General features: G+C 43.2%; 2 protein-coding genes across 7 annotated transcripts in view; one reads left to right on the top strand and one right to left on the bottom strand.

Annotated features, from left to right (window-relative positions):
- Positions 1–18,672, bottom strand: part of LOC106608923 (collagen alpha-6(IV) chain) — a 193,578-nt gene extending 174,906 nt beyond the window's left edge. For all 5 annotated transcript variants that reach the window (XM_014207146.2, XM_014207145.2, XM_014207144.2 and 2 more), the window contains exons 1-3: positions 18,576–18,672; positions 18,269–18,406; positions 18,045–18,090 (exon numbers count right to left, since the gene is read on the bottom strand). In XM_014207146.2, coding sequence (XP_014062621.1) covers positions 18,045–18,090; positions 18,269–18,279 — 57 coding nt within the window. In that variant the 5' untranslated portion in view covers positions 18,280–18,406; positions 18,576–18,672. The remainder of the gene's footprint in view (positions 1–18,044; positions 18,091–18,268; positions 18,407–18,575) is intronic.
- Positions 18,673–19,454: 782 nt separating this feature from the next.
- The window catches only part of col4a5 (collagen, type IV, alpha 5 (Alport syndrome)), an 87,582-nt gene continuing 82,983 nt past the window's right edge, over positions 19,455–24,053 (top strand). For both annotated transcript variants that reach the window (XM_014207140.2, XM_014207141.2), the window contains exon 1: positions 19,455–19,731. In XM_014207140.2, the coding sequence (XP_014062615.1) occupies positions 19,642–19,731 (90 nt within the window). In that variant the 5' untranslated portion in view covers positions 19,455–19,641. The remainder of the gene's footprint in view (positions 19,732–24,053) is intronic.

Here is a 24,053-nt window from a genome sequence, read left to right on the forward strand (position 1 = left end):
CTATCAGAGCTCTTGCAGAATGAACTGACATGTTGTCCACCCAATCAAAGGATCAGGGAATGAATCTAGTACTGAAAGCATAAGCTACAGCTAGCTAGCACTTCCTTGCATAAAGTGTGGTGAGTCGTTGACTCAAAGAGAGAGAAAGACAATAGTTGAACAGATTTGAACAAATTAATTTGTTCAAAAATTAAGGAGAAGCAAGAGAGAGAGAAAGGGAGAGAGCTAGCTATATTTGGTTATATTTTTTATTTGTTTAACTTTCACTTAGCTAGCAAATGATCTCGCCATCACGGTTGACAACTCCCTTGTGTCCTCCTCCCAGAGTGCTAAGAGCCTTGGCGTGACCCTGGACAACACCCTGTCGTTCTCCACCAACATCAAGGCGGTGACCCGATCCTGTAGGTTCATGCTCTACAACATTCGCAGAGTACGACCCTGCCTCACACAGGAAGCGGCGCAGGTCCTAATCCAGGCACTTGTCATCTCCCGTCTGGATTATTGCAACTCGCTGTTGGCTGGGCTCCCTGCCTGTGCCATTAAACCCCTACAACTCATCCAGAACGCCGCAGCCCGTCTGGTGTTCAACCTTCCCAAGTTCTCTCACGTCACCCCGCTCCTCCGCTCTCTCCACTGGCTTCCAGTCGAAGCTCGCATCCGCTACAAGACCATGGTGCTTGCCTACGGAGCTGTGAGGGGAACGGCACCTCCGTACCTTCAGGCTCTGATCAGGCCCTACACCCAAACAAGGGCACTCCGTTCATCCACCTCTGGCCTGCTCGCCTCCCTACCTCTGAGGAAGCACAGTTCCCGCTCAGCCCAGTCAAAACTGTTCGCTGCTCTGGCACCCCAATGGTGGAACAAGCTCCCTCACGACGCCAGGACAGTGGAGTCAATCACCACCTTCCGGAGACACCTGAAACCCCACCTCTTCAAGGAATACCTGGGATAGGATAAAGTAATCCTTCTAACCCCCCCCTTAAAATATTTAGATGCACTATTGTAAAGTGGTTGTTCCACTGGATATTATAAGGTGAATGCACCAATTTGTAAGTCGCTCTGGATAAGAGAGTCTGCTAAATGACTTAAATGTAAATGTAAATGCAGCCAGCTAGTTTAGCCTACTTAAACACCTGGCTCAAACAGATTAGGATGCTATGTTAGTTAGCTGGCAATGGCGATCCAACACAGGAACTCTTTCAAGTCAAGCTCCATTTTTAGTTGTATTAATTATTGCCACCGGGGTCTGCTGGTGTACTTTTTAAACTGCTTATGCAGCTAGCTAGTTTAGCCTACTAAAACACCTGTCTCAAACAGAGAGGGATGCTATGTTAGCTAGCTGGCTATGGCTATCCAGCACTGGAACTCTTTCAAGTCAAGATAAGCTTTTGGTTTTATAAATGTATTGCCACCAGGGCACGCCGGTGTAACTGCTAAACTGATTTCTGACTGTACACTGCACTGCATGAATGTAGCCGTAGGTTTACAAACGTGTTAGTTCTAATAGTTCTAGTTGACAATGATGTGACAACGATGTTGGCTGTGTGTAGCGGTTAGCGGTCATGATATGAAGGTTTGGCTTGGAAAGGTTTTTTCGCCTGATGTGTTGTGCACTGAAGTCCACAAGTGAAGGGAAAAGGTGAGAGGAGGAGAATGGCATAGATTGTTGCGAGAAGGAATTATATGTACAACGAGCTAAGGGATCATGCTGTTTTTATGTGGCTGCTATGAAAGTGAACTGTTTGAAAGCTTCACCGACGGGCAGCCCGACCGACGAGTTTGGCGGATACCAGAACGCTACCTGCCCGAATGCATAGTGCCCTGTAAAGTTTGGTGGAGGAGGAATAATGGTCTGGGACTGTTTTTCGTGGTTCAGGCTAAGCCCCTTAGTTCCATTGAAGGGAAATCTTAATGCTACAGCACACAATGGCATTCTAGACGATTTCGTGCTTCCAACTTTGTGACAGCAGTTTGGAGAATGCCCTTTCATGTTTCAGCTTGACAATGCCCTCGTGCACAAAGCGCGGTCCATACAGAAGGTTTGTTGAGATTGTTGTGGAAGAACTTGACTGGCCTGCACAGTCCTGACCTCAACCCCATCGAACACCTTTGGGATGAATTAGAACGGCGACTGCGAGCCAGGCCTAATCGCCCAACAACAGTGACCAGCCTTACTAATGATCTTGTGGCTGAATGGAAGCAACATCTAGTGGAAAGCCTTCCCAGAAGAGTGGAAGCTGTTGTAGCAGCAAATGGGGGACCAACTCCATATTAATGCCCATGATTTTGGAATGAGATGTTCAACGAGCAGGTGTCCACATACTTTTGGTCAAGTAGTGTATCTCTCTATTATGTGTGGCTATACTTTGGAACAGATTTCCAAAATTAAATCACTTGGAGCTGATTTTCTGGTCTTTTTACAGTCTTTAATAGAAAAAAAATGATTTCACCTTTATTTAACCAGGTAGGCTAGTTGAGAACAAGTTCTCATTTGCAACTGCGACCTGGCCAAGATAAAGCAAAGCAGTTCGACACATACAACAACACAGAGTTACACATGGAATAAACAAACATATAATCAATAATACAGTAGAAAAATCTATATACAGCATTTGCAAATGAGGTAGGATAAGAGAGGTAAGGCAATAAATAGGCCATGGTGGCAAAGTAATTACAATATAGCAATTAAACACTGGAATAGTAGGATGTGCAGAAGATGAATGTGCAATTTGAGATACTGGGGTGCAAAGGAGCAAGATAAATAAATACATACAGGATGGGGAAGAGGTAGATTGGATGGGCTATGTACAGGTGCAGTGATCTGTGAGCTGCTCTGACAGCTGGTGCTTAAAGCTAATGAGGGAGGTAAGAGTCTCCAGCTTCAGAGATTTTTGCAGTTCGTTCCAGTCATTGGCAGCAGAGAACTGGAAGGAGAGGCTGCCAAAGGAAGAATTGGCTTTGGGGGTGACCAGTGAGATATACCTGCTGGAAAGCGTGCTACGGGTGGGTGCTGCTATGGTGACCAGTGAGCTGAGATAAGGCGGGGCTTTACCTAGCAGAGACTTGTAGATTATGTCCAACAATTATGATTTATTTGCTCAGAAAAATTGTGGGTCCAAATAAAATCACCCGTGGGCCGCAAGTTGGGGAACCCTGCCATAGGAGAACGCTTTTAAAAACCCTTTTGGTTTCCATGTAGGAACCTTTCCACAGAGGGTTCTACATGGAACTCAAAGGGGTTCTACGTGGAACCAAAATGGGTTCTCGCTGGAACCAAAAAGGTGGTTATCCTATTGGGACTAGAGGTCGACCCAGATAAAGCACTAAATAAACTTCAGTTAGTGCTAAATACGGCTGCTAGAATCCTGACTAGAACCCCAAAAATGTATCATATTACTCCAGTGCTAGCCTCTCTACACTGGCCTTAAGGCAAGGGCTGATTTCAAGGTTTTACTGCTAACCTACAAAGCATTACATGGGCTTACTCCTACCTATCTTTCCGATTTGGTCCTGCCGTACATACGTACACGTACGCTACGGTCACAAGATGCAGGCCTCCTAAAGGCACTGGAGCAACGAACCGCCCTTGCTGTCTCTGCCTAGCCGGTTCCCCTCTCTCCACTGGGATTCTCTGCCTCTAACCCTATTACAGGGGCCGAGTCACTGGCTTACTGGTGCTCTTCCATGCTGTCCCTAGGAGGGGTGCGTCACTTGAGTGGGTTGAGTCACTGACGTGGTCTTCCTGTCTGGGTTGGCGCTCCCCCTTGGGTTGTGCCGTGGCGGAGATCTTTGTGGGCTATACTCGGCCATGTCTCAGGATGGTAAGTTGGTGGTTGAAGATATCCTCTAGTGGTGTGGGGGCTGTGCTTTGGCAAAGTGGGTGGGGTTATATCCTGCCTGTTTGGCCCTGTCCGGGGGTATCATCGGATGGGGCCACAGTGTCTCCTGACCCCTCCTGTTTCAGCCTCCAGTATTTATGCTGCAGTAGTTTATGTGTCGGGGGCTAGGGTCAGTCTGTTATATCTACAGTATTTTTCCAGTGTCCTGTGTGAATTTAAGTATGCTCTCTCAAATTCTCTCTTTCTCTCTCTCTCGGGGGACCTGAGCACTAGGACCATGCCTCAGGACTACCTGGCATGATGAATCCTTGCTGTCCCCAGTCCACCTGGCAGTGCTGCTGCGCCAGTTTCAACTTTTCTGCCTGCGGCTATGGAAACCTGACCTGTTCACCGGACGTGCTACCTGTCCCAGACCTTCTGTTTTCAACTCTCTAGAGACAGCAGGAGCGGTAGAGATACTCTCAATGATCGGCTATGAAAAGCCAACTGACATTTACTCCTGAAGTGCTGACCTGTTGCACCCTCAACAACTACTGTGATTATTATTATTTGACCATACTGGTCATTTATGAACATTTGAACATCTTGGCCATGTTCTGTTATAATCTCCACCCAGCACAGCCAGAAGAGGACTGGCCACCCCTCAGAGCAAGGAACTTAAACGTTAGCTTTTTTATATGGCACAAATTGCACTTTTACTTTCTTCTCCAACACTTTGTTTTTGCATTATTTAAGCCAAATTGAACATGTTTGATAATTTATTTGAGGCTAAATTGATTTTAGTGATGTATTTATATTAAGTTAAACTAAAAGTGTTCATTCAGTATTGTTGTAATTGTCATTATTACAAATAAATAAATAATATTATATTTTTGTTTTTTAAATCAGCCGATTAAATCGGTATCGGCTTTTTTGGCCCTCCAATAATCGGTATCGGTATCGGCGTTGAAAAATCATAATGGGTCGACCTCTAATTGGGACAGCTGAAAAACCCTTTTGGCACCCTTTTTTTCCTAAGCGTGTATGGGCCCTGGTCAAAAGTAGTGCACTATAAAGGGAATAGGGTGCCATTGGAGAGGCAGCCTGTGAATTACCTTATCCATCAGTGGAAAGAATAGCTCAGAGAAGAAGGTAAGGGAGGGAAGGAGGGATGAACAGAGGAGGGATGATGTAGCCGGCTGGGTGGATTACCTGGCCTGGCATGAGCTGGGGAACAAGGGATGAAATGAGACGAATAGAGGGATGGAAAAAGGGAGGGAGGAAGCTAAATTAAAGGGTAAAAAGAAGGGAACACACAGAGGGAGGGTTCTACATGGCTGGTAACATTGACACAGGTCTATCAGCTGCACCATAGCGTGTCGGTGTCCCCTAAATGATGGGTTGTGTTGTGGCTGGATCCTCCTAGCTCCTAGCTTTATACAAGGCTGTTTGTGGTTATAATGCTTTATTACATGCTATAAACACACGCATTAACGTTTCTGAAGTCTTACCATAAGGATTATAATGCAGTCTCTCTTATTGTGAGGCTAAAATGTTTGCTCTCTATAGTCAACTTTAGATATAGGGTCACAGCATGAAAACATTTGTAACTGACTTTAGTCTACCTAGGGCAAAGAAGAGAAGATTAGTTTCCCTTGCACAGGCACTTTACTTTTTATATTTGTTATGAACCGTATTATGGTGAAATGATTGAAGTAATGATGTTGTAGGAATCATAAGGATCATCAAAGCAAAGATGGAACGGATCTGTTGGTTTAGCTTAAAAACAGGCCTATAGGGGGATCTATTGTGGCCACGTAAACTATCTACTGAAACACAAAGAGAGAGAGGGAGAGAGAGAGAGAGACAAACTCTGCAGGGAGGGGTGGTGGTGCCGAGAGATAGAGAGAGAAGGGAGAAGGGGGAAAACGGCCAGAGGGTCGCTGGCATTAAGAGAGAAAAGACTAGGCATGTCCGACAAGCTAAGACAACACTTCCACCCAAAACCAAAATGGCGTCCCACCTCACTCACAAGAATAAATCAAATCAAACTTTATTTGTCACATGCGCCGAATACAACAAGTGTAGACCTTACCATGAAATGCTTACTTACAAGCCCTTAACCAACAGTGCAGTTCAAGAAGAGTTAAGATATTTACCAAATAAACTAAAGTAAAAAATAATACAAATGAACACAATAACGAGGCTATATACAGGGGGTACTGGCACCGAGTCAGAGTGTGGGGGTACAGGTTAGAGGTCATTTGTACATGCCGGTAGGGGTGAAGTGACTATGCATCGATAATAAACAGCGAGTAGCAGCAGTGTACAAAACAAATGGAGTGTGGGGGGGGGGGGGGGGGGAGGTGTTTAGTCCCAGGGTCCTTAGCTTAGTGATGAGCTTCGTGGGTACTATGGTGTTGAACTCTGAGCTGTAGTCAATGAACAGCATTCTCACATAGGTGTTCCTTTTGTCCAGGTGGGAAAGGGCAGTGTGGAGTGCAATTGAGATTGCGTCATCTGTGGATCTGTTAGGGCGGTATGCGAATTGGAGTGGGTCTAGGGTATCTGGGAGGATGCTGTAGATGTGAGCCATGACCAGCCTTTCAAAGCACTTCATGGCTAACGACGTGAGTGCTACGGGGTGATAATCATTTAGGCAGGTTACCTTCGCTTCCTTGGGTACATGGACTATGGTGGTCTGCTTGAAACATGTAGGTATTACAGACTCAGGGAGAGGTTGAAAATGTCAGTGAAGACACTTGCCAGTTGGTCCGTGCATGCTTTAAGTACACGTCCTGGTAATCCATCTGGCCTGGGCCCGTGGCTTTGTGAATGTTGACCTGTTTAAAGGTCTAGCTCACATCGGCTACCGAGAGCGTTATCACACAGTCATCCAGAACAGCTGGTGCTCTCATGCATGCTTCAGTGTTGCTTGCCTCGAAGCGAGCATAAAAGGCATTTAGCTCAACTGGTAGGCTCACGTCACCTTTTCAAAGATGCTTCAAGGGCACAGATAGATACAGGAGACAGTAGGAAGAATAACCCTTCCCTCTCTTCCCCTTTTCTCCTTTTTCTAAAGTAGACAAAGTGTGATAAACAAACCTTAAGAAGAAGGAATGTTAAGCCACGACCCCCACCAATTACACGCCAGCCCTCAGCTTTTGTGTTGCGCTTAACTCTGACCTTATATTTACCTCAACCAATAAGGGGACAAGCTTACACTGTTCTATAGAGAGGTTTGATATTTGAAACGATGCCAGTGTGGGACATTCACCATGCAACCACTAGAACTACAACTGGAAGATGTATGGTTATTTCATAGGTTCTAAAGGAGAAAACATACAAACATTGCACTGATTCAGGTGCTAGCTAACAAACACAATATAGATGTCCAAGATCTAATGTGCTCCTATCAGTGATTTTAGATGTGATAAACACTGCTAAAAACACAAATAAAGACTGTCATCACCGTTCCACCCCGACACACATTTGTTGAATGGTCTTAACCTTCATTGTGTTTATACTGCACAGAGAGGGCATTGCAACACATTCCTGGGTCTCTGCAGGTATGACTTGTCATCCTATCCCACACACTGTCTGTTTTATAGAAGTCAGTAAAGATTCAAGACAGCAAGGGTAGCCTATCTCATGACAGCTTTGCAAGGTCAAACTAGGGTTATCACCTTAACATTACAAACACAAAGTTGTAAATATAAGATCTGGTGGATATTCCAGTACACAATGTATTAATGACAGAGCGAGTGGAGTGTGCAATGGAACAGAGCATAAGACTAGCTATAGTTAGTGGGTATGAGTATTGCTTGGGCAATCGGAGTATAGATCAATTTAGATCTTTGTGTAACACAGTGCCTTCAGAAAGTATTCATATCCTATGACTAATTCCACATTTTGTTATGTTACAGACTGAATTCAAAATGGATTAAAAAAAATTGCTCACCCATCTACACACAATACCCCATAATGACAGTGTTTTTAGAATGGTTAGCAAATTTATTGAAAATGAAATACTGAAATATTTCATTTACATAAGTATTCACACCCGTGAGTCAATACTTTGTAGAAACAACTTTGGCATAGTATTTTTTTGTAAGTCTCCAAGAGCTTTGCACACCTGGATTGTAAAATATTTGCCCATTATTCTTTTTAAAATTCTTCAAGCACTGTCAAATTGAGTGTTGATCATTGCTAGACAGGCATTTTCAAGTCAAGCCATATATTTTCAAGTCGATTTAAGTCAAAACTGTGACTAGGCCACTCAGGAACATTCAACGTCGTCTTGGTAAGCAACTCCAGTGTAGATTTGGCCTTGTGTTTAAGGTTATTGTCCTGCTGAAAGGTGAATTTGTCTCCCTGTGTCAGTTGCAAAGCAGACTGAACCAGATTTTCCTCTAGGAATTTTTGTTTGCTTATAGCTGTATTCTGTTTCTTTTTATCCTAAAAAAAACTCCCTAGTCCTTGCCGATGACAAACATACCCATAACATAATGCAGCTACCACCATGCTATAAAATATGAAGAGCGGTACTCAGTGATGCGTTGCGTTGGATTTGCCCAAAGCATAACGCTTTGTATTAAGGACAAAATGTTTTTTGCAGTATTACTTGAGTGCCTTATGGCAAATAATAATGGCCCTGACTGTATAGTTTATAGGTCTCCTAACGATCTCATTGTAAGGGCCTTAGGTTATATGACCTGCGAAGAAACCCAAGGAGAGGAAGAAGGAGAGAGAGAGAGAGAGAGAGAGAGAGAGAGAGAGAGAGAGAGAGACACAGAGAGAGAGAGAGAGAGAGAGAGAGAGAGAGAGAGAGAGAGAGAGAGAGAGAGAGAGAGAGAATAATATGAGGAAGGGGCAGTTTAGAACTCCTGTGAGTGTCATATGAGAGGTACAGGAGAAGAGAGAGAGAGAGAGAGAGAGAGAGAGAGAGAGAGAGAGAAAGGAGCTGGACTGCAGCCCTAGGTAGCCCACCTCCATCCACCCACACAAAAAAGTGAAAACAGAGAACACAAAGTCAGAACAGAGAGAGAGGGGGAGAGAGAGAGGGGGAGAGCGAGAGAGAGGGGGAGAGCGAGAGAGGGGGAGAGCGAGAGAGAGAGAGAGAGAGAGAGAGCGAGAGCGAAAGAGCGAGAGAAGGAGAGAGGGAATAGATAGAAACCTTTGCTTCTTGCATCCTCCAGACCTAAGGTATGTTCCCCTGACTGAGAGAGTGCAGCAAGACCAAGAGAGATTCATTTAATTTTTATTTATTTAACCTTTATTTAACTAGGCAAGTCAGTTAAGAACAAATTCTTATTTTCTATGATGGCCTACCAAAAGGCCATCCTGCGGGGACGAGGGCTGGGATTAAAATTTGTATAATTTTAAAATATATAAATATAGGACAAAACACACATCATGACAAGAGAGACAACACAACACTACATAAAGACAGACCTAAGACAACAACATAGCAAGGCAGCAACACATGACAACACGGCATGGTAGCAACACAACATGGTAGCAGCACAAAACATGGTACAAACAATATTGGGCACAGACAACAACACAAAGGGCAAGAAGGTAGAGACAACAATACATCACATAAAGCAGCCACAACTGTCAGTAAGAATGTCCATCATTGAGTCTTTGAATGAAGAGATTGAGATAAAACTGTCCAGTTTGAGTGTTTGTTACAGCTCGTTCCAGTCGCTAGCTGCAGCGAACTGAAAAGACGAGCGACCCAGGGATGTGTGTGCTTTGGGGACCTTTAACAGAATGTGACTGGCAGAACGGGTGTCGTATGTGTAGGATGAGGGCTGCAGATATCTCAGATAGGGGGAGTGAGGCCTAAGAGGGTTTTATAAAAAAGCATCAACCAGTTGGTGTTGCGACGGGTATACAGAGATGACCAGTTTACAGAGGAGTATAGAGTGCAGTGATGTGTCCTATAAGGAGTATTGGTGGCACATCTGATGGACAAATGGTAAAGAACATCTAGTCGCTCGAGAACACCCTTACCTGCCGATCTATAAATTAAGTCTCCATAATCTAGTATGGGTAGGATGGTCATCTGAATCAGGGTTAGTTTGGCAACTGGGTGAAAGAGGAGCGAGTACAATAGAGGAAATTAGGTCTAGATTTAACTTTAGCCGGCAGTTTTGATATGTGCTGAGAAAAGGGCAGTGTACCGTCTAAACATACTCCCAAGTACTTGTATGAGGTGACTACATCAAGCTCTAAACCCTCAGAGGTAGTAATCACACCTGTGGGGAGAGGGGCATTCTTCTTACCAAACCACATGACCTTTGTTTTGGAAGTGTTCAGAACAAGGTTAAGGGTAGAGAAAGCTTGTTGGACACTAAGAAAGCTTTGTTGTAGAGCATTTAACACAAAATCAGGGGAGGGGCCAGCTGAGTATAAGACTGTATCATCTGCATTTAAATGGATGAGAGAGCTTCCTACTGCCTGAGCTATGTTGTTGATGTAAATTGAGAAGAGCGTGAGGCCTAGGATTGAGCCTTGGGGTATTCCCATGGTGATGGTGACTGTGGCTGAGACAGCAGAGATGAGGAAATTTTGGACGGGCAAGGAGGCATGGCTGAGTCAAATTGGAATCCTGACTTGATGAAGTGGTGATTAAAGAGCTCAGCCATGTGCTTCTTGTCAGTAACAACCACATCATCAACATTAAGGGACATGGGCAGCTGTGAGGAGGAGGGTTTATTCCCCAGGTCTTTAACCATTTTACAGAACTTCTAGGGGTTAGACCCACAGAGAGAGAACTGCTCCTTAAAGTAACAAACTTTGATAGCCTGAGTGCACTTATTTCTCATTTGCCTGAATGAGAGCCAGTCAGTCTGAGTATTCTATACCATATTATAGAAGCCAATTCATGAAGGAAGGCTTGCTCATTAAAGTGTTTTAGCAAGCATCTATAACAAATCAGGACAGGTCGTTTCACTGAGCAGCCATTACGAACACAGGCTGTAAAACAGTGATCACTAAGGTCATTACAGAAAACACCAGACTGATACCTATCAGGATTATTTGTGAGGATAACGTCAAGGAGAGTAGCCATTTCTGGGTGTTTGGAGTCATACCTTGTGGGATTGGTAATAATCTGAGAAAAATGTATGGAGTCCCATTGCTTTAGGACTTGGTCAGGTGGTTTAAGTATGTCCTGGTTTAGGTCACCTAGCAGGAAAAATTCAGACGTAGTGTAAGGAGCCAGGAGAGAGCTTAGGGCAGGTAGGGTACAGGCTGGTGCTGATGGAGGACGATATCACCCAGCAACAGTCAACAAAGAACTATTTGAAAGTTTAATGCTTAAAACCAGCAAATCAAATTGTTTAGGGATAGACTTGGTGTTCCTTGGTAAAGATTGCCACTCCCCCACCTTTGGAAGATCTGTCTTGGCGAAAAAGGTTATAACCAGAAAGGTTAACATCAGTATTCAAAACACTCTTTCTTAACCACGTCTCAGTAATGACCGACACATCTGGATTGGAGCTGTGAACCCACACGTTCAATTGATCCATTTTAGGTAATAAGCTTCTAGTGTTAACGTGCAGAAAACCCAGGCTTTTACGAGAGCAGAAATCAGTGAAGCAGATATCAGAGCACAAGTTAGAATTGGGGTTAGCAACAGTAGATGGGCCAGGGTGTACATGCACATTTCCAGATATCATCAACAGTAATACAATCAAGGCACGGCATAGGACAGGGAGAGCTCTGCAGTGCTGATTTATGACATCTGAATGTGCATCAGATGAAAACAAGATCATATTGTACAGCAATTTCATCAGGTAACATAAACACCGGATCACACACACACACACACACACACACACACACACACACACACACACACACACACACACACACACACACACACACACACACACACACACACACACACACAAGGGTCCACAGGATACTGCCTACTGCCTACGCTTTGGCTTTTCCATTTCAAAACAGATTTGGTTTTCAATTTTTTTTATATATATATTTTTTATATATTTTCCTTCATTATTATTTTCACTTAACCCTGCAACCCATATTTTTTAAACCGTTTTTTTTTTACCACTTTGAACATTCAGATATTCATGTTTTTAGGAAGTCACCGCTAAGAACTGAACTTTCCTAAATAGCTGTTCCGACCACATAAATGTCTCCTATTTTGTTTAACCCCAGGGAGCATATATTAACCCTCAATAAAACCTGTGACTATCTCAACCATCTAAGGTCATTTAGACTTAGGTCTGTAAGTGTTACCTCTGGCGCTTTTTACCCTTCACTGAAATATACACACACACACACACACACACACACACACACACACACACACACACACACACACACACACACACACACACACACACACACACACACACACACACACACACACACACACACACACACACACACACACACACCATTGGGCACCGACAGCCTTCTATTGCATTCCACCCCCTTGGGCCATGCATATCCACACAGGGAGGAGGAGAGGGTGAGGAGAGTGTGGGGGTAGGGGTAGGAACCACAAATCAAAAAAGTGATCAGTTGTCTCACTTAGTGGAGGAATGTTCTACGCTCGTAGAAAAAAGTGTTCCAAAATAGTTATTCGGCCTCTGAAAGGATTCTACATGGAACCCAAAAGGGTTCTACATAGAACCAAAAGGGTTCAACCTGGAAACAAAAGGGTTCTACCTGCAACCAAAAAGGGTTCTTCAAAGGGTTCTCCTATTGGGGTCAGCCGAAGAACCCTTTAAGGTTCTAGACAGCACTTCTTTTTTGTAAGTGTAGAGGTGACACCTGCGGAGAGGAAGAGATCCCAACATGTTCTGCCAGGCAGCGAATTCCACCCAAGAGCGAGGGAAGGAGGGATAAGAGGGAGGGATGAAAGAAAGGAGGAGGGGGGGGATGAGATAAAGGACAAAAGTGTCAACGTAAACATTCAGATGAAGAGTAGAAGAGGGCTGGACATGCACATGCACACCCACAAACACACTCCGTGACTCCCTGTGTCTTTAACAAGACACAGAATATACACATCTGCCTGTTGGAACTATTCCCCGGAGACAAACTCTCAACAACTTCATCCATATCATCTGAGTAATTTAATTCCTAACAACATGAAGGATGGACGTGTAAACAGATCAATAGAAATATAAACTCCCAATTCAAAGGAATTACAATTGAAGGTTTTATGAAGCCTTTATAAACCCTTCATAAGACCTTCATAGATGCTTCATGAGTCATTCATAACCAAATGTCATACTATAGGTTGTAAGTGCCACATGTTCAGTAAGGACCCAACAAGTAAAAGTGACAATCTATCTACAGATAGAGCATATCAATATTTGGCTCACCTATCAGTGTTGATGTGGCCATGACGTGTCTGAGATATCTCCTATCTATTTGAAGAGAACTGGGAAGATAGCCAGACTGACGCTATCTGACAAACTCCCCATTCTATTTGTCTCCTTTAGAAAACTCTCACTACTAAATATCTTTCTATGACATTCTGAGCAGTGCAGGGATGAACTCGCGTTTTCACTCAAACTCCCTAGATGCCACTTTCTGCAGTTTTTTTCTTCTATTTTTCCTGTTCCTCCTGTCATGTAAACCTAGGCTTAATCTCACCCTCCTCCACCGCTCCTCTCCTTTCTTCACGGGTGTGTGAAAAACAGTTTGCCATCAGCTGTGTCAGACATCAGTCCAGCACTTCCTCCGTGGAGTGCTCATAGACTGACGTGATGTTCTGTTTTCAGACTGAAGAATTTTGCACCCATCTATCAAACTGTTAATGTAGGGGCAAATCCAAACTTCCACTCAAATTGAATTTATGCTGATCAAAGTCTGATTTGGCTTGTTTGAACAGAAGTGTGTGACTGTGAAGACACTGTGTGAGTGTGTCAGTGTTGGTCTGGTATCTCCAAACCCTGTGGATAGGGGTGTGATAAAGACATGTTATCTGTCTGCAGTAGCAGGGAGAGAGACGGACGGATAGGGGAGAGGGATGAGAGAGAGGAGAGGAGATAGAGGGGGGGAAAGAAGAGGAGAGAAATAAGAGAGAGAGAGAGAGAGAGAGAGAGAGAGAGAGAGAGAGAGAGACTCCTTACACGCTCCACCTCTCTCTGAGATACAGTAGAGGTGAAAGTGTAACCCCTTTGCTATCTCTGGCTAGTCTGGTTAACCACATAAACTCCTCTAACCACACAAACACACACACACACACACACACACACACACACACACACACACACACACACACACACACACACACACACACACACACACACACACACACACACACACAGGATCTCTGGACCTCTTCCAGACCATACCTACCACAAAACTGTTACCATGGAGATGCCCACTGTCCCACTATTTAGAGGACCACCCAATGAAGTCATCCATCACTCACTCAGGCCACACTCCCCAGGACAACAAAGAAGTAGGAGGTTGGACTAATGGATTGACTTACGCTTGATAACCTGACCACCATTGAGGGTGGTGATACAACAGCCAGGTCACCCGTGATACAAGTCAGTATTCAACGTCCGTCCATGTCTGAGGACGTCGGGAGATTACGTGGGAACTGGCCACTAGGGTCAAGAGTGAGCATTGTTACCTTCAAGTAGTTTCAGTTTTACTAGGTCGTTGTGGAAGGGGATGGCGGATGGGCATAAGCATCTGCCTCTGATTCTAGATGTTGCAAGTTCTAAAGCCTAACCCAAGCCTTAAACATGACCTCAATCATTCTGAGTTAATGCCTAACCTAAAGATTTTGGAGTTAATGCCTAAACGTAACCCTAACTTTAACTAAGATGACTCAGTTGACAATAAGGGATATAGGGAGGGACCTTTTAAATAATTCATCATCATTAACTAACCACAATAATAATAATTCTCAAGTGGAACCACAATGACCAGACGGACTGGGCAAAAGCCCAAAGAGAGAAAAACAATACTTATGTACAGTGGCAAGAAAAAGTATGTGAACCCACTGGAATTACCTGGATTTCTGCATAGATTGGTCATAACATTTTATCTGATCTTCATCTAAGTCACAACAATAGACAAACTAATTAAACTAATAACACACAAACAAGTATACGTTTTCAGGTCTTTATTGAACACACCGTGTAAACATTCACAGTGCAGGGTGGGAAAAGTATGTGAACCCTTAGATTTAATAACTGGTTTGGCAGCATATAACCTCAACCAAACATTTTCTGTAGTTGCCGATCAGACCTGCACAACGGTCAGGAGGAATTTTGGACCATTCCTCTTTCCAAAACTGTTTCAGTTCAGCAATATTCTTGGGATGTCTGGTGTGAACTGCTCTCTTGAGGTCATGCCACAGCATCTCAATCGGGTTGAGGTCAGGACTCTGACTGGGCCACTCCAGAAGGCGTATTTTCTTCTGTTGAAGCCATTCTGTTGTAGATTTACTTCTGTGTTTTGGGTTGTTGTCCTGTTGCATCAACCAACTTCTGTTGAGCTTCAATTGGCAGCCAGATAGCCTTATATTCTCCTGCAAAATGTCTTGATAACCTTGGGAATTCATTTTCCGTCGATCATAGCAAGCTCTCCAGGCTCTGAGACCCCAAACCAGGATGCTCCCTCCACCATACTTTACAGTTGGGATGAGGCTTTGATGTTGGTGTGCTGTGCCTTTTTTTCTCCACACATTGTGTTGTGTGTTCCTTCCAAACAACTAAACTTTAGTTTCATCTGTCCACAGAATATTTTGCCAGTAGCGCTGTGAAACATCCAGGTGCTCTTTAACGAACCTCAGATGTGCAGCAATGTTTTTTTTAGACAGCAGTGTCTTCTTCTGTGGTGTCCTCACATGAAATCATTCTTGTTTAATGTTTTACGTATCGTAGACTCGTCAACAGAGATGTTAGCATGTTCCAGAGGTTTCTGTAAGTCTTTAGCTGACACTCCAGGATTCTTCTTAACCTCATTGAGCATTCTGCGCTGTGCTCTTGCAGTCATCTTTGCAGGACGGCTACTCCTAGGGAGAGTAGCAACAGTGCCGAACTTTCTCCATTTATAGATAATTTGTCTTACCGTGTACTGATGAACATCAAGGCTTTTAGAGATACTTTTGTAACCCTTTCCAGCTTCATGTGAGTCAACAATTCTTGATCATAGGTCTTCTGAGATCGCTTTTGTTCAAGGCATGGTTCACATCAGGCAATGCTTCTTGTGAATAGCAAGAGAGTGTTTTTTATAGGGCAGGGCAGCTCTAACCATCATCTCCAATCTCATCTCATTAGTTGGACTCCAGGTTAGCTGATTCCTGACTCCAATTAGCTTTTGCAGAAGTCATTAGCCTAGGGGTTCACATACCTTTTCCAACCTAAAGGTATGTGATGTATTCAATATAGACAAGAAAAATACAATACTTTGTGTGTTGTTAGTTTAAGCACACTGTGTTTGTCTATTGTTGTGACTTAGATGAAGATCAGTTCAAATTGTATAACCAATTTATGCAGAAATCTACGTAATTCCAAGGGGTTCACATACTTTTTCTTGCCAATGTATCTACCCTTTCAGCTGCTTGTAGTGACACACACACACACGCACACACGCACACACGCACACACACACACACACACACACACACACACCACACTCACACAATCCATGTATTAAGCCTTTCAGCCTCTTAAGAGATATGATCTGTACACAGCCTACAAGTATCTCGCAAACAACATGTTTTTTCTTTAGAATAGACCGTTTCGATCATGCAGGGTGTAGTTCGGCTAAATACTCTTGCATGGAGAGGAAGTCTGCTTGGGACCGGTAGACTTGGTTTGTTCACAGAGCAACCATCACCTAGGCTTTAACTCATGAGGTCAATTCTCCCTTAGCTACAATGGTTTCTTGGAATGTGTGTCTCAGTCTTAGTACAAAGACTAGGGCATCAAGAGTTGATTTTGTAATCAAACTTTCATAGAAAGTTGCTTGTAAATTTTGTATGTGTTGATGAACGACCAGTAAATCAGATGAATGAATGAATTTCTAAGAACGTGTAAACTATGACTTTAAAACGAGCCTACAATCATTATATCCACTATAATCATAATTAAATCCTGATAACATTACCATACAAATTTGGCAGCACAAAAATCAAGGGAATATGGCAATACTGATGGCTACATACTATTGTTGAAAGTATGCAGTAAGTACGAACTTCACATCGGAATGTTCTTGAGCACAATTATTACAATGACATGTAGGCCTACACCGTACAGTGAAGGAATTGGTCTCAGGTGTGGCTGGAGTCACGGGTAGTCTTAATGAGGTTTTGAATATTCATAAGAGGCGGGGTTTGGATCTTTCACGAATTTGAGCGGGCCTACCAAATATGCAGTGATATATTCCGTCCCAATTCTGCCTGTACAGACAGCATAAAAAATGATTCAATAAATACTATTGTTGTAACTCATTCATGGGGATAAATTATGTACGTTTTAACTTTGTAAATTATTTTAAAATGAGAATTATAATAATAGTAACAATTCCATCTCTACTGTCACTGTGTGATGTTGAAATAAAGACTACTTCCAAATGTGTAAAACTCAAATTATGCATGAAAGGTCAGTCAGCAATTTGACTGGTGGGCTCTTGTAATCAGCGTTCAAAAGTATAGAGACAGTGTCCAATAAACACAAGGCAAATATTTAAATTCCCCCCAAAAGAGGATGGGTGATTCTCTGAGAAGGCATTACCCAATGAATCCAGCATAAACCAGGCACACTGTGCAATGTCATAGACAAAACTGCAGTGAGCGACAAAACTACACTGTGCGTGAATATGTTGTGAATTATTTACAATAATAATAACAAAAAACTTTCTTCACATGTCTATATATATTTTTAAATACATGTACAAGATCCAAGCGCCTGATACAAGCATTTGAAATAGCCTACATATAGCCCAAGGATACAGAATGTATGTAGTAAGAGAGCACCCCACTCCGCGCAATAGAGCTATGCATGTCCGTTAGTCTACACCGAGCCTGGTCATGCATGCTATTGTTTGCCACAATGTTGCCCTAAATTCTACATCTCAGACTTGCAATGCGGCTATAGAAGAAGAAGAAAAACGTCAAGGCTGTAGCCGCATAATTGGTTTGAAGATTATTATACATGCGCACACTTGATTCGAGAGGCACTAGAAGTTGAGGAAACACATCGCACTTACCCCGAGTGTCGCTTCTACTGCCCAGCTGACAGCGAGTACACAAATCCTATAAAATAAATAAACAATTATATATTCGTCTGGCTTTTCAAATAATCCAATTCGCAGGCCTAATAACTTTGTAAGAAAGTATTAGCTCTATATAGTTGGCTACACAGAACAGCTGATAAGCAATGTCAAACTATACCACTATGGCAACATATAATTTGTAGCTAAAATAAACGCACCAGAATTTCATTTTGAATCGCGACTGGAAGAGAAAACTCAGGTAGTTTTCCTGTAGTGCTCCCCCAGTCCCGTCTTCCCTCCTAGCCGCCGCTACAAGTGCCTAGACGAGCTCATTGAAGAATCCAAAAAAAGCGTCTCTGTTTCGGGAAATACGAGAAGCAAGAAGAGAGAGAGCTAAAAGCAGTGCAATTTCAAAAAAGGGGGAAAGAATCACGCACCAAACGGTTATTTTCGTTAGCACTAGTTCAAATAGTTAGGTAATTCCGTCGGTTTGCGCTATAAATAATAAGGAAAGTTAAAACTCACCAAAGCTCAAGTTGTGAAAACGTTCGTCCCCTGCCGGACTTGTTTCACGCACCGCAGCTACTTCGCAGTGCATGAGAGCAGAGAAGAGAGGTGGGGCTTAGCCATGCCACTCATATTCCATAGCCTACCTTTACCCGCTGGTTACCACTATAACGCACACGTTAGAAAGCACCATTAGCTCACACGTTCACTACTCGAACAAAGTGATTACAAGCAAATGAGATGTTCTTTTGATGTTTCAATTCGATTAAACAGGAGATCGAATATACATTTTCGTGTGACAGGCTATGGATGTTGAATGTTGAACGGTGGATGCTGAAAACACGTGTGATACCTTGAGTTTATATCTTGGGTTCGGTTGCTTTTGTAGGCCTAAAGATGTTCAAACTGCACTAGTCAACTGCAATAGAGGAGAAAAATGAATGAATAACGTATCACTCGTCAAGAAAGGGTGATCTTTTTGGAATTGTCTACATAATCCCCCACGTTCCCTGATCTTTCAAAAAAAGGCCCCAAGTATTCCCCTAAACCAGTATGGTAATGACATGCAACATGTTAGGATGACATTTTAAAATGTCAAATAAATATTTGAGCCTAGGTAAAAACAGATTATTGTAGCCTGAGGCAACGAAAAATTGCCCTACACTGGTGAGTGTATGTTTGCCACTGTAAAAAAAAAGAAGGCCTACACCAAAATATAACTACTTATTAGTTGTATATCTTAGCATACAAACAAAACAATCTTTGTTTTTTGTTTGGTTTGTTTAAAAGTTCAGGGATATTGCATACTATATCGCACACAAGACCTGTTGAAGCAAGTGTCAGGGGCATGCGCATTGATCCAAAGTAGATCCGGCTGTAGCAGGTTGGCAAGTCGATAGAGTCAGTCAGGGGTTTGCAGAAGGGAACGGTCCCACGACTGGAAACAACAATCTGTCTACTGCGTTCTGAAAACTATTCTGTTCTATCGCCGAGTTAGCAGAACAATATGACAATTCTCTGATGTGTTTTTTTTTTTTGTAGAATTTGTCAATGATTAGTTGAGGCAGAATTGTTAAAAAAAAAAATGAATAAAAACTTGAAGAGTCTGCGAAATCTCGCGGTGGGGTTGGTGCTCGTAACCCTGTGTATCGTGGTCCAGGAGTCGGAATCAGCGGTGAGTAGCCAGCCTACAATTTACTTTCACACACTTGTCGATGTATTTCGAATGAAATCGAGAAAATTCAAACAGTTAAAACAGCGACAGGTTGCTTCAAACGGGCCGGACTCCAAACCCACCCGCGTCTTGTTGGCGAAAGTGTATAAGTAGACGGGATACTTTATAACAAGTGTTCATTTTCTGCCCCCCGGTCTAATAATAAGTCTCATGTTCTAGCCTACTTTTACCAAAATGTGTTTTCAACTTTTAGTGCATGAATAATTATACTAATTATATATTTACACGGATGGTCCGTGCGTTATTATAGCGTTATTGCACAGTTACGAACAAGCTCCATTCCAGGGACCGCGTTCGTTTTGTAGTTGTTCAGAGTTCTGAGGGAAGAGGAGCCCGGCTGTAGCTCGCGGGCATACATTTTTTTCTAGATCTGTTCTGCACCGGCGGACTTGTAAGAAGCATGTCGCACTGTGTCTTTTCCTACTTTTTTTGTCCGTTAATTAATGTCAGTGGAAAAGATTTTCTTGCAAGAAATGTGTGTCCTCCTTGTAGTGTGAACACTGTTACAATGCGCACAGTTGCGATGATGTAGCCTGTTTCTTTTGTATTTTTTTTTGGTGCCATTTAAATGGAACTTTGACAAGAAGTCAAGAGAATGGGTCAAGAGAATGGGTGTTTTGCATTGCTTGTTAAAAAGTGAGAGTTAACATTATCCGCTGTCACTGCGTATTGGGGCGCATCACATCACAGATGATGTCCAAGGTTACAACATTTGAATGTTTTACCCTCAAAACTCTTCCATGTCACAGGTACTCAATGAATGCATGTGATATTAAACAACAACCTATTTCACATCACACAAAGTTGACATTAAAGGGACTCAAATTAAAAGTGAATTTATACAATGTATTTATTCATCAGGTAGTAGTATGCATCAGTATTTCTATTTAGTCATAAACAATATTAATAGTCATTAATTCATTGGTCATTTGATCATCATTAACATAAATTGTCAAATGCTCTTCACAGTGAGTATGCAGTGAGCTTTGTTTATTTTACACGTGAAAAAGCAACAAAATAACTTTTTTGTCCCGGAACAATTCAATCAATGCATAAATGCATTTCAACGAGACAGTGACACTCAGGGAGTAAACATCAACATGTAGACATTCTCTCTCTCCTCTCTCTCTCTCTCTCTCTCTCTCTCTCTCTCTCTCTCTCTCTCTCTTGCCCCCTCTCTCTCGTCAGAAATCAAAGTATAACAGTACTTTACTATCCTATGGAAATGAATATCCAATTTCATTCATATTGATAACACTCATTGCTCACTGCACTCACAAAGTCAGACACAACTGGCGCTGCACCCTTGCAGTGGAGAGAGTGAACTGAACTAGCCTTCTCAGGTGAGATACCGAGGTGTGGCTAGCTGTCAGAGCTACAGGCAGAACAGACAGCTAACCCTACAGTACTACCGTAGACTACAGTAATAAGCTATTCAACGAACCACTGGCACGGGGTAATACATCGCCAGCTTATGGTTAAGTTTAGTACTGAGGTTATGTTTAATTAGGGCCAATCTGACTCTAGATCTGTGGTTAAGGCGTGACGTCCGAGCGCCTTTCACTTCCCAGAGTGTCATTGTTGTCAAGGCGTTTCAAACAGAGGTGGAAGGAATGATGGACTCTTCCCTGTGCTCTGATTGGAGAGAGAGTTCCACTGTCCCTCTGGAATGCGCTTTATGTAGGGGACGGACCGCCCCCTTTGAGACTCCCATAGCATGAGGTGAAGAGAGAGAGCGGTAAGGAGGGAATAAAGACAGGGAGGGAGGAGAGATGCAAAGAGTTAATGAGGGAGATAGAAATAACTCAGGGATGAGGAAAGATAAGAGAAGACAGGAATGGAACAGACAGGGAATATAGAGGAGGAGATGCAAGGAGTGGTGAAGGAAGAGTAGAAGTAGAAAGCTACGGAAGAAAAGAGGGACAGCTTTGTCACCTTGCCAGAGAAGACTGACGTGTGCGCTGTCTTTGGTGAGCATGTGGAATCCTATGTCTATTCACAGTGCAGGAGAAAGAGTGTGAGGGAGAAAGGGAGAGAGGGGGGGAGAGAGAGATGGAAGGAGCGAGAGAGCGAGAGATGCTAGGGAAGAGAGAAGGAGAGGAAGGCAGATGAGAGAAATTGACTTCAGCCAAGTCTGACCTCCCTATATCTACTTACTGTAAGAACTAAATGTGTTTGGCAGCAGGCGGGCATCTCAGTGGGAACGGCTGGACCATTAGGGTTCTCTCCTCTACGTGTGGACCAACTGAGTAGTGTCCTCAAAGCTTTTTTTTCCCCTCCGTGTGTGATATAAGAAGAGTTGGGATGCATCCCAAATGGCACCCTATTCCCTATAGGGCCCTGGTCAAATGTAGTGCACTATATAGCGACTAGGGTCAGTGTGTAATATAGGAAGAGATACGTACGTTCAGGGTAGTTCCTACCCAGGCCCTAGTTAAAAGTCGTGCACTATGTAGGGAATAAGGTGCCGTTTGGGACACAACCTAAATGAAAGCTCAGCTCACCATGCAGGCTATAGAAGTTCAATGCATACTGAAAAGTAGGTGTTTTGATGGTTTTTGGTGGAGGTTATTATATGAAGAACCTTGTTCCTATAGAAATGCCCACATGTGACTTTTGAACACACCCTTGTTCTCTCTCTTTCTCTCTTCCGAAGTCATTCCCATTGGGTTCCCTTGGAATTCCCATTCCGCTCTCAGCGTTCCCAAATCCCACGTCCCTCAATGTGGCCCTCTAGTGGAGGGTGTGTGTATTGGTCATCTGACCTGGAATTCATACACTGTGTGGTGACGGAATTTGCTTTGGAATTCTGGAAATTGGATTAGTGTAGCTACGCTCCCCCCCCCTTCTCTTCTCTTCTCTCTCTCTCTCTCTCTCTCTCTCTCTCAGTCTCTGTCCCTCTCTCTTACTCTTTAGCTCCCTCCCTCCCCCCTTTCTCTCCACGGCACTACCTTTCCTCTTTAATATGTTTTCCATGATCCAAATCAGTGTCTATTGTGAGGCTTTGTAAATAGTATGCTTATTGTTATTTTGTATATTGTTCATTCTCTAGTAATAACAGACTCATTCCATACATTGCTGTTTCCTGGTTTAGTCATTGGTAGCCCATGCTCTTATATGAGTTTGTATGGATGGCCATCTCCAGTCTTCAGCTGTAATCTATACCATAGCAGTCTGCTTTGAACCTGTCATAGCCGAGAGCACCTCTATTCCCCATTCCTTCAAAGTGCACAGGGGTGTGAATAATGAGGGAACAGGGAGCACACACACACTTCTGAGGTGACCCCTTTCACAGGTAGAGTTAGTGTAGTGTAGCCTCTCTCTCTCTCTCTCTCTCTGTCTCTCTCCTTCTCTCTCTCTCTCTCTCTCTCTCTGTCTCTCTCTCTCTCTCTCTCTCTCTCTCACTCCCTGGCTCCCTGTCTTCCTCTCTCCAGACCCTCTCGTTTTCTCCGTTGTCTTTCTATGCCGGTCTCTCTCTTTCTCTTTCGCCTCTCCTCCCCCCTTTCTTCCCTCTCTCCTGGAAGGCATGCAAATTCCATCTTTATCTCACCTGCTGGGAGGAGAGGAAGGAGGGAAGGAGAGAGGAAAGGAGGAGAGGAGGGATCTCACCACCCCTTTCACAGGCAGCCACGCAAGCCAACGGGTTTTAAAACACACAAACACATTCAAGACTTGCGCACACACATACCCATGTTGCTCTCTTTCAATCTCAGTTTTGATGGGTAGGCAAAAGCAGTGGTGGAAAAAGATCCCAATTGTCATACTTAAGTAAAAGTAAAGATACCTTAATAGAAAATGGCTCAAGTAAAAGTGAAAGTCACCCAGTAAAATACTACTTGAGGAAAAGTCTAAAAGTATTTGGTTTGAAATATCCTTAAGAATCAAAAGTAAATCTAATTGCTAAAATATACTTAAATATCAAAAGTACAAGTGTAAATCATTTAAAATTCCTTATATTAAGCGAACCAGATGGCATCATTTTCTTGTTTATTTTAATTTACGGATAGCCAGGAGCACACTCCAACACTCAGACATCATTTACAAATGAAGCATGTGTTTAGTGAGTCCTCCAGATCAGTGGCAGTAGGGATGAGCAGCGATGTTCTCTTGATAAGTGGGTGAATTAACTAGGGATGCGAGATATATCGGTGAACATATCAGAGTCGGCCGATATTAGCTAAAAATGCCAACATCGGTATCGGCCCGATGTCTAGTTTAACACCTATGTGCAAAACCGATGTCAAAGCTGACGTGCATACCTA

This window comes from Salmo salar, chromosome ssa07, assembly GCF_905237065.1.
Source record: "Salmo salar chromosome ssa07, Ssal_v3.1, whole genome shotgun sequence".
Taxonomy (NCBI): domain Eukaryota; kingdom Metazoa; phylum Chordata; class Actinopteri; order Salmoniformes; family Salmonidae; genus Salmo; species Salmo salar.